Source organism: Neodiprion pinetum, chromosome 7, assembly GCF_021155775.2.
Source record: "Neodiprion pinetum isolate iyNeoPine1 chromosome 7, iyNeoPine1.2, whole genome shotgun sequence".
In the NCBI taxonomy this organism is placed as follows: domain Eukaryota; kingdom Metazoa; phylum Arthropoda; class Insecta; order Hymenoptera; family Diprionidae; genus Neodiprion; species Neodiprion pinetum.
Genome location: NC_060238.1, coordinates 17,862,708 through 17,879,585, shown reverse-complemented (window position 1 = coordinate 17,879,585; position 16,878 = coordinate 17,862,708). Strand labels below are relative to the sequence as shown.

Sequence of the window (16,878 nt, the reverse complement as noted above, 5' to 3'; positions counted from 1 at the left end):
TTACCGATATTCTGTCTGTATTTCTCGTAAGGACTTTAAACGTTCCAATTACCGATAACTCGGTAAGTCTGTGTTACCGGTATTCATTCCCCTTAGCGGTAGGCAGCCTAAATACTGCCTCATTTACTCGGAAACACCCTGTACATCGTACTGACATAGATGATAGAACATGCGGATTTTATCAGTCGTTCACAACCGGTTATAAACAAATATAATATTGTGGTTCACAGAGGCTTTTTATTTCGTGACGTACTGATAATGGCTTTCAACCGAAAGGGGTAATGGTCGACGTGTGCAATTTCTCACAACGGAATTTGAATAAATGCTTGGTTTACCGCAAGCAGAGAATTGAGGGAGTAAAATGGGAGCCACTTAAGCTACTTAAGCCGATGTCAACGGAAGTGAGCTTATAAATGCTTAAGCTCATAAACGAACTCGTCACAAAATCCACGACGTGGTTAAGTCCTTATTATATTTTGTCCAAAGCTCGAATACAGTAGAGTGAAACATCAGTTGTACAGTGTTAGATAAATCAATGTCAAACTTCCTAGACTCTCTGCGCTTGATAAGAATTTCTTTCTTCATAGAGCATAACGTGAATTCAAATTGAAGACACTTTTACCGGTCTTACGAATTTATTTCAAACAGTGCCTGAAAAAGTCCCAAATAATGAGTAATGACCCATTTCTATGAGTTGGATGAAGTTTTTTCAAGTTAATCAAGGATTAAGGTGCTTGGTTCGAATCCATTATGAATCAATGTCAGTGAGTTTCTTGTTCTGAGTATGATAATGTCGAACGTGTAAAAAAAACGTGTTCAATTATTTCACTAACTGTGATATCGCATCTTTCTTTTTTATCTTTAGCGAGATTCTTGCCGAAGCAAGTATGGGTTTGCTTTTGTGTGTTTCTTGTCTCTCTCTTTTCCGCACGTCGCCATAACTCGTTACCTTCTTGAAATTGACAGACGATCTTTCGTAAGTGGAACATCAATCCAAAGAATAGTCTGCCATCGATCGAAAAACGTTGTAAGGATTCTTCCTAAGGCTGGAATGATAGTTGTTTACCAGGTCTTTCATTTTTGCTTCAGAGTTGGGAACTGGTGAGGTCCCTGGGGACATCGGTCACTCAACGAACGAGAAAACGGATGAAAAATACGGGCCGACCGGCTTCTCAACCATCGAAACCGACTTTGAGGAATATTTCAAGGTACAGGATTCGAGCTCGGAAACGTCGATGAGCGACGAATTCATCCTTTCAACGTTGTCCCCCGGCACTGATTCCGTGATAGATAATTCAGCGACGGATGCAGGAGCGACTAAACTTTCTCTGGACTTGATCACGCGCGATTTTGACCACCAGGAATATTCCGGACTGTCGCGGGATCAGCAGAATGAAATTCTTGCCGGTGATCCGAGCGACTTAGACTCGGAGAATCGAGGATTTTCCGAACCAGCAAACAACTCCGGTGTTTCCTTCTCCGTCTTGGAGGTTAACACAGAATGGACTGCGTCTCCAAGTCTCGATACAGTTCTGCTGCCCGAAAACGTGAGGGCGATATCCTTTCAAATCCCGGGATCCAGGGGCACGAATGAAAGAAATCCCGCAGGTGGCGAACGCAAAAGTGTCTCCGATTTTGGTACGGAGATTAAAAAACCACTCGCGGATTCCGAGGAGATCGGACGGACTTCGGGGTCCAAAGGGTCCTACTCGAAGATAGTTTTTGAGGGGATTAATCCCAAGGGAAAGAGCGGTGACCATTCGGGGCAGCAGAAAAACCAGATCATCCCAAAGTCTGCGAAGGCATTCTACGAAATTAAGTCCTCGATGACTACTGAGGCCGTCATTGACTCTGACAATTTTCATGATCTCAGCACTCACGCTAATCCACGAAAGTTTACTTTTCCAACCATACCGTGGATGGCCAGTGCCATGGGAAAATATGGACCGTATTTCGAGGACGGACCTGGGGACACAAATATCACTGCCAGAATCGGCTCAACGGTGCTTCTCGACTGTAAAATTGGCATGCTGCACGACAAAACGGTGAGATTCTTTTTAACTACTATTCAAATTATACAGGTCTGCGAAAAAAATATTTTATTTCAGCTTCACGGGATTTTTCTGGTAAATACCAAGTTTTTCGAGTATGACGAATACAAAAATGACTACCATTTCCCTCCATCACGTACAGTATTTTTACGAATACAAGGTGCTTTCATAAAACAGCATAACAATAACGGTACAAAGTGCTGTAATGTAGATGTCTTGAATGTAGTGTCTACATTCTCATGATAATTTTTTCCGTCCATAGCATGTGTAATGATAATAATGATAATGACAATAACGGACATCACGGAAAGCTATTCGTTGTCGAAAATTCTATTACACTTATGACCTCGTCTATAATAGGCTTTTGCCGCCTCAGACGTAGATATCTTAAATGTGGTCAGAGAGCCATCATTGCTGTTACCTATCAATGATTTATACGCGGCCATAGATATTTTTTATCCGTCTACGAGCATACTTGCAGACGAATTCTTTCTTGTGGATAGCAGTCATTGATTTTTATTTGATCCAAATGTGTTTGAATCAGTGTATCTTATGGTCTATGTGCAATGCTACTTTTGCGTGATGCGATAGGTTCGTGGACTATTCAGTTCGATAGGAGCGAAGTTTTTACTTGATTTTCACGATTCGAGTTCCTAATGAATTTATCGCACATTTTTTATACCTAACTAATGTAATATTTGTCGCATTGAGTAGCATTTATTTGAAATACCCAATCTGTTGCAATCATTCTATGGTAATTTGTAAAATTTACCGTAATCGCCAACTGGTCACCTCCTTGAGAAATGCTGTAATTGATGAATGAGATCATATTGGGAATGTAACTTTCACCACTAAATATGACGCAATTAATATAATCAAGATGTAACAACTGTTCTTTAAAAAGTACTCAAAATCATATATTTCCATAGCTGTAACCTTACGAATCCTAATTATCGTATTAATTCGAGAAAATTTTATATGGTTAATTTAACATCGGATTGATCCACTTACATTGACGCAATTCACGGTATATTTTACTGAAATTCGTCTGTTTTCACGCAGTTTAAGAAGCATCTCGCAAAAGTATAAACTCAGTTGTCAAAATGCAGGCAGATTTTGGCGAAATGTGAAAATATTGGCAGACTTATCCTGTATTAACTATATTAGCTATGTAACATTTCTACCAAAGAACCTGACATGCTAAAAAATTTGTCGAGAATGTCGTAGTAACGTCTAAATTACCTATTTAGGATGTTATATCAACTGTCTGAAAAACTTTTTCAACTTCTTAGAAAGACTCCACTTCTTTACCACGTTGCAACGTTGCTGCGGTTTCATAATATAATAACACGTGGCACATTCACAGTATACTTCACGTTACATAAACAAGTTGTGTGTCTACGTGGTACATATTCGTACAGGGTGTTTCCGAGTAAACACCGCAGTATGTTCGGTTGTCTATCACTGAGGGGAACAAATATTGGTAATGAAGACCTACCAAGTTATCGGTAAGTAGTGGGTTCAAAGTCTTTGCGAGTGAGCTGAAACTGCCCGTATTGTCAAATCGTGTGGTTTTGGGTAAGTAGTTGTTTCGATGTTTTCTAACGTATGTTGAAGTGGTCAGTGATCGTGTTCCAGAGTCACGTTAAAGTGATTATACGATTTGACTTGACTAAAGTGATTATGACTCGTAAGTCTATTTTACCGATATTTGTTCCCTTCAGTGGTAGGCAACCCAACATGTTTCGGCGTGTACGCGAAAACACTCTGCATAGTTTTTGAATAATATTCGTAGAATATGATAGGACGCAGAAAACATATATATCTTCGATACGTCTATCGATTTCGATACTGAAAGCAGGCTTAGCAAGGAAAATCTGTTGAACAGCATTAAAATGGCTGAATCTCGTTGTTATTAACACGAAACCACCAGCTGTTGAAAACAACGTGATCTTACCCACGCGTGCGATAATGAGCTGAGTCATTGTGTCAAGTGATGACTAAAGTCATTGAGAGTGCAGCAAATTCATCTCCGGTACCTTCATGTATAATGAAGCTGAATCTACCTGCCACGCCAGAGTTAGCAGCGAAGCGTATTTAAGCTTTTCGTAGATAGAAAAATACACTTCAGTTTTATCTTCATAATTCTATAAAAGTGTTGGAGGTTCAAAATATTTCACAAAATTTCGATTTTCGTACGTCACTACTTTATTCGAATGAACATAGAACGTTTCGCTGTTAATTTTGACTGCTAGCCTTAGCCTCGCTTGAAGATACCATAAAATTCTCACCCCTGATCACTGGTAATTCCGAAGAGTATAATTTCGGTATTGCAGTGCCGATTAAAATCTCTGATAAAATCAAATAGGTGGGTCTGAATATTAATACGGTACTTACCTCGTTGATATGAAAATTTTCAGCCGATTGTGAGTTTAACTGACAGTCTTAAGTATCTCAATCGAGTAAAAAGGAAGCTCAAAATCTTCTTGATGTGCAATTAATCATAAGGTCAGAAATTCGGATGGTCGATGAACTTGTATCTATATATGTTGGTGAAATCTTCTGGTTTTATTATTCTTATCGTATCTTTCAGATGTGAACACTTTAGTAATAGTTGAACTCACTCACCAGCTAACAATACAACCAATTTTTCTGCACGAGTATTTTAATCCTTGAAACGACTAACCAATGTATAGTTACAGTTTCCGACACGGCATCCTGCCTCTCCACACATTTGTATGCACATATTTATACAAGTATATATATATATATATATATATACGTACCCACGCAAACTCGCGCGCGTAAATATACATAAATAAATATGTATCTAGTTGTATACGGGAAATTATAATGTTTACGGAAATGGTAAACATTTCGACGTATCTTCACCATCCCGTACACTGTTTGACTTAAACCTCACCTCGATAACTAGAACGTGATATAAATTCTTATCGGAAGTTTATCCTCCAGTATATATCGCTCAATTTGATTGAAATTTGAATTGCTTGTCGAAAATCGCAGATGCATCATGGCTATGGTCCATTCCTGTAACCGTGTAACCGGAGAATATGCAATACATAGAAATCACTCATACTCTCCGATGACCAGTGGAGTATGCATATAAAATGAAACTCGTTTTAATTCCATGAAACCGCTCGGAGTTTCAGCAAAAATAGAATTTTATTGAAACAGATGACGGCTTATCGTTAGTCCGTATGATTGGTTTCGGCGTCGGAATCGAAGAGTTTTAGTGCTTATCGTCACGTAATCGTGAAGATGCAATATTTCAATTTAAAAAAATCATTTCCACTCACCATACTTTACTTCGTAGTACCGCGATTGAATGGCAAACAATCCTGAAATACAAGGCAACAGCCATACAGGCTGAATTCGCTATAAAATTTTCTGTCGGGAATTTTCAAAGGCAAATCTGCTTCTATTAGAAGCTCACGTGTAAATCGATCAAACGTAATCTCATATCAATGGACGTCAAGAGATGAATAGAAAGAGAATAGCGGTTGTCGATGCTTCAAATTCACGACAAATTATATACGCATCAATATATTACCTCCAATAACTCAAAAGTTGTGTGTCGATATAACTCTGAAACGAGGTTTGAATATTTTTTTGAATCTTCGGTGAGGTATTATAACCGCATGGAAAACTGAAAGCTGAATATTGGTAAAATGATCGATCCACGTCGTTATCGTCAATCGGTTGAGCATTTGTTTCAAACCCACGGCAATTTGATACAAAGAGTGATGGTACATGACATGCGAAGTATTCCAATGCAAAGTTCGTTTTGCGTACCGTGATCCTAGCACATCTTATGCCAATGAAAAATTTGTGGCTTTCATCTTAAGGTCATGTAGTATTCCTACCTTTACCGACCGAATGAACTCACCCATTTTCTTTCTATATTAAATATGCACCGTCAAAATTTGGACCCTTTCCGTTTCTTTGTTCATTTAGCATGGGAAGAAAAAGAGTGATTTTGCTCGGTCGGTAAAGGTAGGAGTACTACATGACCTTGAATTTCCTTGCTACGTTTCAAATACATGTATGTGCATCCCACCGCTGCCACGAATTGTTACGTTCATAAAGTAACCTTTACTTATACGTTGAAGATTCGTCTAAACCTACGAGAATTTGGTACAAGGAGAGATGCTACATCAGCCATTTAATTGACCATCGCAAGACCTGGTGGAGCGATTACTAATATATAATTTTTGGCATTTATTTTTCATTTTATGGTTTTAGGTACCTTGGAGGTTGCTTCATTTTTTGTTAGAGGTCCTTGATAACATCCTTTTCGGGGCGTCGCGTCGTGTCCTCCTCGTTCGATTATCGGAAACCAATAATATCTTACCTAACTGCTGCCAGCCTTCCAAACACAACACCGCCTCTTTTATATCCCGTTCAATGTTTGCTGAAGGACGAAATGGTCAAGTTTGACTCGTTCCCTCTGGGAAACTGGTAGACGAAACCGTTCATTACATGGCTTCATCGTGACAGTAACGCGTCAGCACCAGTCGCAATAATCCTATCATTGACACAAAATTCCGACCATGAGTATCACGAAATTCAGCGATACGAGTAAAAGTGCTTCCACCTGGTTTCAGTTTTGTTTATCATGTATCCATTGCCTAAAACATCGTCCTGCGTATCATAAAATGCGTATTTCCAATCAAATGTACCTGGAGCATTCGGCTATTAAAACCGTTCTATAAGCACTTACATCGAACATCACGTGAAGAAAGTGTACTTACATATATTTGGAACAGCAGACGAATCTTTTCGGGATCAAAGTATTTTCAATTTGCATTTGCAAATTTAGTTGTTGGTTTCATATGTCTCTATTGATTTCATCTCAACATTTTATTGTTCAGGCGGATATTTTTTTTTTTTTTTTTCATACCTATAACTGCAATAGTAAAGTCTGGGCGGGATAATAGAATGTCGATGTTCTCGACATCCTCTTCACGCATCAAGAACTATTCGGGTTTCAAGTCTTTCTTGGACTGTTGAAAAGATCCATCATATCTTGAGCCAAAATAATGTCTCGCCCACGTCTAGCTACTCAATCACCGAGATTTTTCACACATTCTCGTATTTCATTGACTCACCCCTCGACCATGATCAACGCTGAAGACATTCCCCCTTGCGTTTGTTCATTTAAGATCCGTATAGTGGTATTACTTGTAATTCCATACGAATAAATCACAACAGTTTTCATAAATTATTTCCAATTGGATGCAGAGCACCGACTTTTCCGTCATATTTGCTTTCCAACGTATCTTACACTTTTACTTGATTCGTTAGTAAATATTCACGACAAATCAATAATTTTGTAACAGACAAAGCAGTTCCCTTTCCTGAGTTCGTTTTTTGAACCATTCTAACAGATACTTGCTTCGTTACGTTTCTATTTTCGCGTATCGTTTCAGCAAATGATTCTGTAGAACCCTTATCAACGTTACAAAAACTTCCGTTATTCCAGTTCCGGTGAAATATTTTGTATCACTAACAGACGAATTACGGAATTGAGATAAGAATATTCAAGATATTATTATACGAAACCGTAATCAATTGAAAAAAGTATAGCTTGTTTCAGGGTGTAGAAATGAGAAATTGATTTACTGCAGTATGTTACCTGAATAGTTAAACTCTAATGTCTCTTATTCGCCCACTGATGTAAGTAAATATCCCGAAGTATCTTGGCGTAATAACGTTGAGCCTGCAGTGTAAGAGGATATCTACATAGTCTTTGTCTGCGGCAGCTTGATGAAAATAGATCACAATGCAATAGAAACTCAATACGTCGGTACACATGATTGAAGTAGTCTACCGATCAATGATCAAAGGTCATGAAGGTGAAAAAGTCTCATTTTCGATAGCGAATGAAATTCCTCAACCAAATTGACCAAGGTAATTGAAACTTCGTTTCCCATATTTCGAGGTCTTATTATATAGCTATAGTTCACGTCGATGTAGCATTGGACTAGTAGAATTATAATATTATAAAGTGTGAGACAGAATTATGGCTCAGCACGTCGAATTGTGATACGTAGTTTTTTAACATTTTCATATGGCTCAATGCCTTTATCATCTGGTTTTATGAATCCGTTCCGGATTTCCAAAGCCAATAATATTTCATTGAAAATGAACGATGCAAGAAAAATAGAGAGTAACAATTGGGATACACTTTCTAGCAACCTTTTCATTTGTTCAGTACATTTTCTTCAAGACACGCACGCTATAGTCCAGAGTGCGAAATTTCGAGCTCTCTGAGATAAAGCAGAAAGATGAGAGAGATGAGGCAGAAAACGACACGTTTCCAAGTGCTTCCATATTCCATATAAATCGCGTGAATTTTCATACACATAAAAATGAAAAAGCTTGCAGAAGAAGCTTGGCGTTCCTGTTTATTGTCATCAAGGAATTCACACGTGCATTTCGTAGTAAAAATCTCTCATTTCAGACACTGTCACTGATCCACTTTATTCTGCGCACTGCGATCTTAGCACATTTTATGCTAATGAGAAATTTGTAGTTTGTATTAGAACGTTCCCTACCAATTTTGGAAACACGAACATGCATCTCACTGCTGACTTCAATTATTGCGTTTGTTTAAAAAGTAATTACAAGGATTAAAAAATTGTACATTTTTAAAGTACGAATATTCATTTCTATCTTTCACTAAAAATGTACATCACGAGTTTTGAATTGAATTTATGATTCCCAATTGGTCCAAACGTATAGACGTCACTTGAAGAGAGACGTTCTAGAAGTAAATCACGATTGGAGATGGCTATGAATATCGTATGGTTATGAGGGTAAATCATGACTTTGATGAATAATTAATGAAGAGAGAAACTTTGTCGAAAGCTAATTTGACAGTTCGTAATTGGATGCTGGTTAAGCCTGCATTAATAGCCGAGTGACAGCTCGTTCAATCCATAGCTGATTCCAAGTTTTGAAACCTTTGAGAAGTAGAGTTGACTTTGTGAAATTTGAGATGGATTAGTAACTTTGTGGATCACATTTGGTTGACTATGATTGCAGGTTATTATAAGCGATTTGAATGAATCGTAAGATATATGCGGCTTGGACTTTTGTAGAATATTTTTCGATGACACTCTAGCATTATTTGATTTATATCTAATACAACCTGTTGTCAATCTAACGCTATCTGAGATTGAAATTCTGATTTAAGCACAAAAATTGTTCTACAGTAGTCGTCAATGGTTGCAGAATGTCGAATTTTTGATTTCTTCAACAATCCTTCAAAATACCATTAATTACAGAGTATTGTCAGGACATATTTAAACAAACGTCTGCTGATTCGTTAAGAATTCGATAAAGACGTGTCACAAATCTTTTGAAACTTCTCCTACTTCCGGTTACGCATTTCCTGAATTTCGAACAAACGGCAGAACGGATATGAATCGATACAGTACCTTCAGTTTTTAACGTGCTGGAATTCACGGTAATTTATTGAAGTATAATTCATTCCAAAACATGTTGCATGATATTTCGAATCGTTTTTCATGTGCATCAATATAAATTCTGCATAGAAAGAGGCCGATGTTCTGTATACCGCAAACGCTTCATGGTAACATCCTATGTCTCCCTGCAGGGCGTTGTGGTGTCCATTAGGCAACCATATCGCTTAACAGTCTCCATTATCTAATAACCAAACTCTGTAATGGTCACTTCAGTGCAACGCAGCAGAGAGTCGCCCACATTGCAGAAGGCAATTACCCCTGGTGCATTATCGAGTTATCTGTATCGTCACTTTATCTTGGGCGCCAATGACTCTCATTTCTTTTTACCAATTGATGTGATTACAGGTGACCTGGGTGCAGCACATCAAGGATTCGATTCACCTTCTAACAGTCGCCAGGCAGGTTTACAGCGCCGATCAGCGAGTCAGCCTCAGTTTTCGGTAAGGTGATCATATTTCTCCGGTGCTGTAATTTCTTCGAAACTATTTCCTTCCTCCTGAGCTTATTGTGCAGTACTCAATTGATACTTATCCAAAATGGAATGAATGTTTGCTATCGTGTTTTTTGTCATGATATCGAAAAAGTGTTATTACACACGAAGCTATGTTGATACGAACTACTGTAACATTCAAATTTTTCATGAAATGAGTACAAATTGTCGTATCCAGAACCCATCAAAATTCGTTGGAGTTCACCACTTGAAAAATTACTCTGCTTGTGTCAAGACAAACGTGATGCATGAGAAACTACCGTAAATTGTAACTGCACGTTGTCCTATTGTAGATTCGGAAAGCAAACGCTTTTGTTGATGTGTTTTACACTAAGTTGTAAGAGAATTCACCATTTGTATAATGTATGGAATGTCACCAAAGCATTCAAGCTTGGCTTAATTCAATTATCGTCAATTTCATCCGCCCTGGATTAGCACCGCACTGCGAAGTTCCACCACATATATTCATTCTGCTGAGCGAATTTGCGCGGACAGAAGCGACTTGGAAGTTTACACTTCTGTTGCGATTACAACAAGTTTCAATTCCAGGTATCCCAGTAACTGGAGGCTGCAAATACAGTACGCATCGCTCAGGGATTCTGGTCTTTACGAATGTCAAGTCGCGACGCATCCACCTAGGATAAAAAAAATAAACTTGATTGTAACTGGTAAGTACGAACATTGATGAGCATATCTTCCTCGACACATTTCTCAAAGTATGTCACGCTGCACAAATTTACAGTATCAAGATGGGGAACATGGACTTGTGGAGATGTGTTACATTCTTTGAGAAAGGCAATTATAACTATGGACTCTGCCAAAGTCCCAAGAAAGCACAACCCAATTTCAACGTGGAATGAATTTACTTTCGAATGTTTAACGAGTTTCCTACAATCCCATTGCAAAGTTGCATACAGCCTAAGTTGATCGAACGAATTTTTGTCCCATAGGAGTTGGAATTAAACGCTTTCCGAATAACCAACTAGATCTGTACACTTGGCAAGGTTCGTTCTCGAATCTCTTTATCCAATTGTCAAACGAAATAAGCCACCTAGACATAGAACCAGTCTTGCTGATTGTAAGAGTGCCCATGTTCAAAGTCGTATGGTCAATTATCCAGTGCGTCTGATCTTCGCACAAAACTATTTTACTTTTCGTATAGTGAAGTGGGTACAAGAGGACAGAAGAGCTCGTGGGAACAGGCAAAGCGATTCGCACGTCTCGCGAGACAGTTGTGCAAGAGAACGACACTCAATAATAACTTCCGCGTATCTTCATTTTGTACAGTAAATCGATTACAAGGACAGAGAATTTCCCGAACGGATTTCAGTCCCTTGAGAACAAATCGCACTTCAGTTTCTTGGTCAACTTGGTCATCTGACGATGACATCGAAGTTTAGTCCCGTCATTAATTGGATATGAGAACTTCAGTTATTCAGTTTCACATCAATGTTTTCAAATGTCTACAGAGAGTCATCCGACACTCTTGACACATAAGATGTATTCTAATGTGGTCAACACAATTTTCCTAAATACCGTATCTACTACTTATAGGATCATAGGAACGTTATCATAAAACCATACTAGTTGAAATCACTCTGATTCGATGATTTCTCCACATATGTTTCGTACGTATATTTAGAAGTTGATTCAAAGAAAATGAAAACACCTAGAGTAATTTGAATTTGAGGGCTTTATTATTTATACTTTCAATGAAGTTTCAGAATTTTTTCATTGAAATTAACAACAAAATGGCGCATATGAGTAGCGAACGACGCCGAATTTGAGAGCTTGGAGAATCTCGTAACATCACTGGCTAACTTATAACGGATAGAAATTTCTTTTTGGATTTCATTCACCTTTTCGGGTTAGAGTTTGTGGCTCAAATGTTACAAATAAAAATAAAAAAAATACAATATATATCATTATAAACAAAAAATGTCATTCTTGGACGAAAATATTGTTAAAAAAATTTGTACAAAGAAAATTATGGAATTCAAGTACAAAAATCTAGTCGCAAGCTGAAATCGATAAATAAACTTTACAGATTGTGTCAAAATTTGAAGTCGACCGTATCAAATTGATCGAGGAATCTACGCCACCGGATTGAAACCGTGGTCGTTCGCTACTTATCTGCGCGATACTGTTACATTTTGTTAATAATTTCAATGAAAAAATTCTGAATTGTTCTTGTAAGTATAAATAAAAAAGGCCCTCAAACTCATATTGCGCCGAGTGTTTTCATTTTCGGTAAAAAAAAAAAACCTAAATAACCTAAAAAATAGGTATAATTTTAGACCGTCCAGCAGTAACCACCCCCCCCCCCCTCCCCCTTTCCTCCATACCTTAATAGAAAGAAAAAAATGTTTTACAATTCCGTTATCTCGGATTTCGTGCCCAAAGAACGATTGGATATTATTTGATATTATTGTAGGAGCACAATTGAATTGGACAACTTTTTTCCGGCTGTTTTTAAGTCTCTCCTGAAGCCCTTTGCGGCTATTCAACCGAAAAGAAGTGGTTCGTCCTTATTTTGGACAATACACTGCATTAAGCCACATACAGTGATATTAAAAAGAAGACATTCAAGTTCCTCTGTTCGGACGCATAGATTCGTTCGAATATTGTTAGAATACGTGACCGTTTCATCTTGTCTGACAAGGAAATTAAAGTACTCGAAGTGTACCTCATCGATTTTCTTTGTCCTGTGATGTTCCGTAGAGCATTGGACAACATCAAACAAGTATTTCCTCACCCGCTTATTTGTCCTTTAAGCGCTAAGAACCACCCTTAAAGCTTATTTTCACAAATCCGCATTGTATAATTTCTCAAAAATAACTTTGCATTTTTTGCTTGACGTAATTGTTTCTATTGATCATCTCCAGACGGCTGCACACCCATAATGATGGGCACTAACTATCCGATTATAGAATTGTAGGTCACCGAAAAGGTTATTATTAGTACTGTAATTAACATTGTTCGCCATTAATAGACAATATTATGAATGCTCGATTAAGAGGACAGAAAATAATAGCGCAAATTAGATTAATAAGTAACATATATTCTAGAATTATTATCGACGCAACGGTATAGAAAATAGATTATACCCAATACTGTCATAGATGATGCAAGACAAATGATCTACTTTGAAAACTAATTGATTGTTATACGCGTGCAGTTAAATAAAAATTCAACAAAGCTTGCCAGTACTCAACGGAGAACTTGACTTACTCTTCATTTTGTAAAAACCAAGCCTTAAGCTACTCAAGAAACTCGTACAATAACTTACTGGAGAAATCTTGTCGAATTAATATACCATAGACAATACCATAGGTGTAATTACGTCGTAATTTCTATCGTAACATTTCTGTAAGAATGAAATAATAAAGGAAAACGTATTATTAATAGAGAATAGTTTGCTCGGTATTTTGACCTTTCGGAGTTGCATTCCTTATGTTTGGAGAAAAACTTTAAGGGTTTTTCTTACCCCTGGAATGGCCGAATTAGTGCGTGAAAGAATACGAGTTTGACCTGTTCACTTTAAAATAAAAATAGTGACTCAAATTGTCTTTATTTCAGTAAAGAAACACTTTCTGAACGATTTTGAGATATTTTGGACATGTCTCAAATTCAAAATCAGCATTTTTCTCGCAATATGAGAATAATTCTATGAAACAAATAGCGGCTGTCAATTTGTCAAAAACTTTTTCCCGTATTTCATGTATTCGGCAATCATTTAATCTGCAGTATATCTCGAGAAAATCGTGAAAAACGAAAATCAAGATTGTACACTATAGTGTACAAAAGATCGAATGGATTACAATGTTCCCCGATGTAATACAATATATCACAGAATGATACTGGTCGAAAACCGGGTACTTTTCGCGTGAGTTATTCCCTAATGGGTTAAGGTAAAGAAAAGTTGGTCAATTTTTTTGAATTTATACCTCGGCAACTCATCATATAATATTATCGGGATGTGTTTCATCCAAAAGTATGTAGACCGAGATTCACTCCCAGCTTTGTATCACTAGAATCAATTAATAATAACAACAAGCATTGTTATTGAGAAAAACGTCAACCATTTCCGTCAGATCGTTGCAATGATAACACAAATCAACAAAGAGAAGAAGTTTTTTTCTTTTCTTGCCCTGATTTTTTTCCGTTAATTTTCGTGTTTGATAAATCATGATTATATTGGATTGGCTCTAGTTTTTATGTCATTTGTTTTGATCTTGTAAGGAGCAGGGATGGTTTATAAAATAATCATGATTTTATTCGTAAATTCTGCGTTCTCAAACACCAAAATTCGGGGAAATAATCAGGGCAAAAAAAAAAAGAAAATAATAAAAAAATCCTTTCTCTCCGTTAAGCTGTGTGACATATGTTTTTTATTTTTTCCTAAACTTCAGATATTGAAAAAGATATCGAATTTTTCAACCCAATATTGGATTTTTGAGTCACGTATGAAAATTTCGACAAAATAAATAACTGGAGGCAATTTCGAAAAACTAAGCTTACTCCTGGGGTCGTTGACATCAAATCTTACCAACACCAGTCAAATATCAAAGGGAACAAAACCACCGTTGACCAGAGTAATTGAGAAAACCTCACGTCGACGGGCAGTCGACACGTACAAGGGACTTAACAAAGTTTCATTAGAACGTAAGCGAGTAAGAAATGCCTTTGGTATATTTTCTTGCGGTTATAAGTGAGCAGGGCAAGGTATACGGCCTCATGCAAGGCATGAGATGGAACGCGCTATTCGACCAATAAATACAAAGAAGGTGGGTAACTTATATTGCGTAGAATGCGGCGCGGGCCGAACATCCAACATTTTCCGGTTACTGCCTTGTATTTCAAGGCCCAGATTCCAGCGAGAATTCACCGGCAGTTCCTTATCTGCGAGCCTCGAGGCCCTAAGCACCGAATAAACACACCCACCCTCCCTCCTTGAGCTTCTTTCCGTCTTTTCTTCTCTCCTTCTCCTTCTTCTTCTCTACCTTTGATATCTTCTTTTTATTCCTCTTCCTTCACCTTCTTCATCCTCGTCCTGTTTTTCTTCAACAAAATAGCAACCGCGTTGGCTCTTTAGTGGGGTTCGCTTCCCTTTGCAGCATCGCTCGTTCCACTTTGAATCGTGGGAAATCCGGCCTAACAAAATTTGGCCCATTTTTCCGCCACCGTCGAGCAAAAGATTACACAAGGACCGGAGGTCTTGGGTTGCGAATTAACCTCTTTTTCAGGCATCTTATCCTCCGCATGAAACGGTCACCTTAGCCTTTCCTGAACTCTTTGGAAACTCACGCCCCGTGAACGTTTGCTTGAAAGAACCTTCTCGCTTTCAGTCGCGTTCACTTTTGGCCCCTCGGAAAAGTCTACTAATTAAAAACGTATTTCTATCGCGAATTCAAACGCTTGAGAAGAGGAGATAGACGATGAAAGGAGAGAGGAGATTTTGGGGGAGAGTAAAAGCAAGATGGAGGGTTATTTATGACCAACGAGTCGGGTCCGTCGAGGTTCAGCACGCGGATGAACGGTACAAACGTGCGTGAAAATATATTCGACTTGTATACCGAGAAAAAAAAAAAGTTATCGAGCCGAATAGCTAATTTTTTTTTTTACTTCCAGTTTATATGGTTCGAACAATTTCTCACTACGGCCAACCACTTTTTAGTTGAAACAAAAATATTGATGCATTGATGTGAATTCTATATGCTTTCGAGTTTAATGTACTTCAAACAAGTACATATTTACTTCATGGAATTAAACTAGAACTTTCGGTACGGAAACTTCGCTTGAATCAACAAACCTCGTTTAATTCGTAAAAGAAATAGAACCTCAACCGCTGAACACGTCGGTTCGAAAGTACCGGAAGTTTGGAAACAATAATCCTACGCTTGCTGAAATATTAACGTTATTGCCAGATAGTATATTTGGCTCAATGTTATGTTAGTCCGATATAATCGATGATAAGTATGATCAAAGAAGTGTGTAATATGTTGAAACAAGAATTTGTTTCACAAGACAGGTTTGAATATTCATTTAAGAAAATTATTTTGTTTATCAAATAACATAGCTACTTCAAATAAAAAAAAAAATTCCATTCAAGTAAATGAGGATTTGTTTAAGTGAAACGATGAAAAAGGTCTTGAGTTGCCAAATGTACCACATTTAAAGTTTTAAACAATCACGTATAGTTGAAAATTGCAAACATGGCCTTGAAATTGATTTCAAGAACTCTCGATGCCATTGCACACGCGCTTGTAACAAATGAATTTGTTATTGTTCCTACGAAATGAACATTATTTCACTGAAATAAAATTTTTGTTCATTCGATAGTTTTCTGATTCTTTGATGCGCATGTTTCACGATTTCAAACGAAATGACAATTTATTCACAGTAATACCGATCTCGGTCACTAGATGGCACGCTTTCCCGCTTGAAAAGTAGCTTCAAAGATGTTTATATACCCGAATCCTTATCGTTACGTATCTCTAAATGTATACAAATCTGCCAAGCGTATGTGATGCGATATGTGAGGTTTTGGTTTTGAACCAGACATGTCTCCAAGAAACTATTTCGCAGACACGCAACTGAACTTGTTTGGTGGCAGTCAATGACAATAGCAAATTGTATTGACGAAAAGATAAAAACAAATTGTGTAACACCCAGCAAACTTACACTACATTCATATATCCTAGAACAAGAACATTACGTGTTCGCAGACCTGGCATAATACTCCAGTGCTAAAGGAATCGTTGGATTATTTATATACACTTTTAATCCAAATATAGGATTTAGTCATTATAATTTCAGTTTTTTT

At 37.5% G+C, this 16,878-nt stretch overlaps 1 protein-coding gene across 12 annotated transcripts in view; it reads left to right on the top strand.

Annotated features, from left to right (window-relative positions):
* The window catches only part of LOC124223065 (uncharacterized), a 313,561-nt gene that overhangs the window by 230,701 nt on the left and 65,982 nt on the right, over positions 1–16,878 (top strand). For 11 of the 12 annotated variants that reach the window (XM_046634704.1, XM_046634702.1, XM_046634703.1 and 8 more), the window contains 3 exons: positions 1,090–2,045; positions 9,908–10,002; positions 10,602–10,720. In XM_046634704.1, coding sequence (XP_046490660.1) covers positions 1,090–2,045; positions 9,908–10,002; positions 10,602–10,720 — 1,170 coding nt within the window. Of the gene's footprint in view, positions 1–1,089; positions 2,046–9,907; positions 10,003–10,601; positions 10,721–10,794; positions 11,160–16,878 lie in introns of those variants that run through there. The other variant, XM_069137793.1, reaches the window with a different exon arrangement.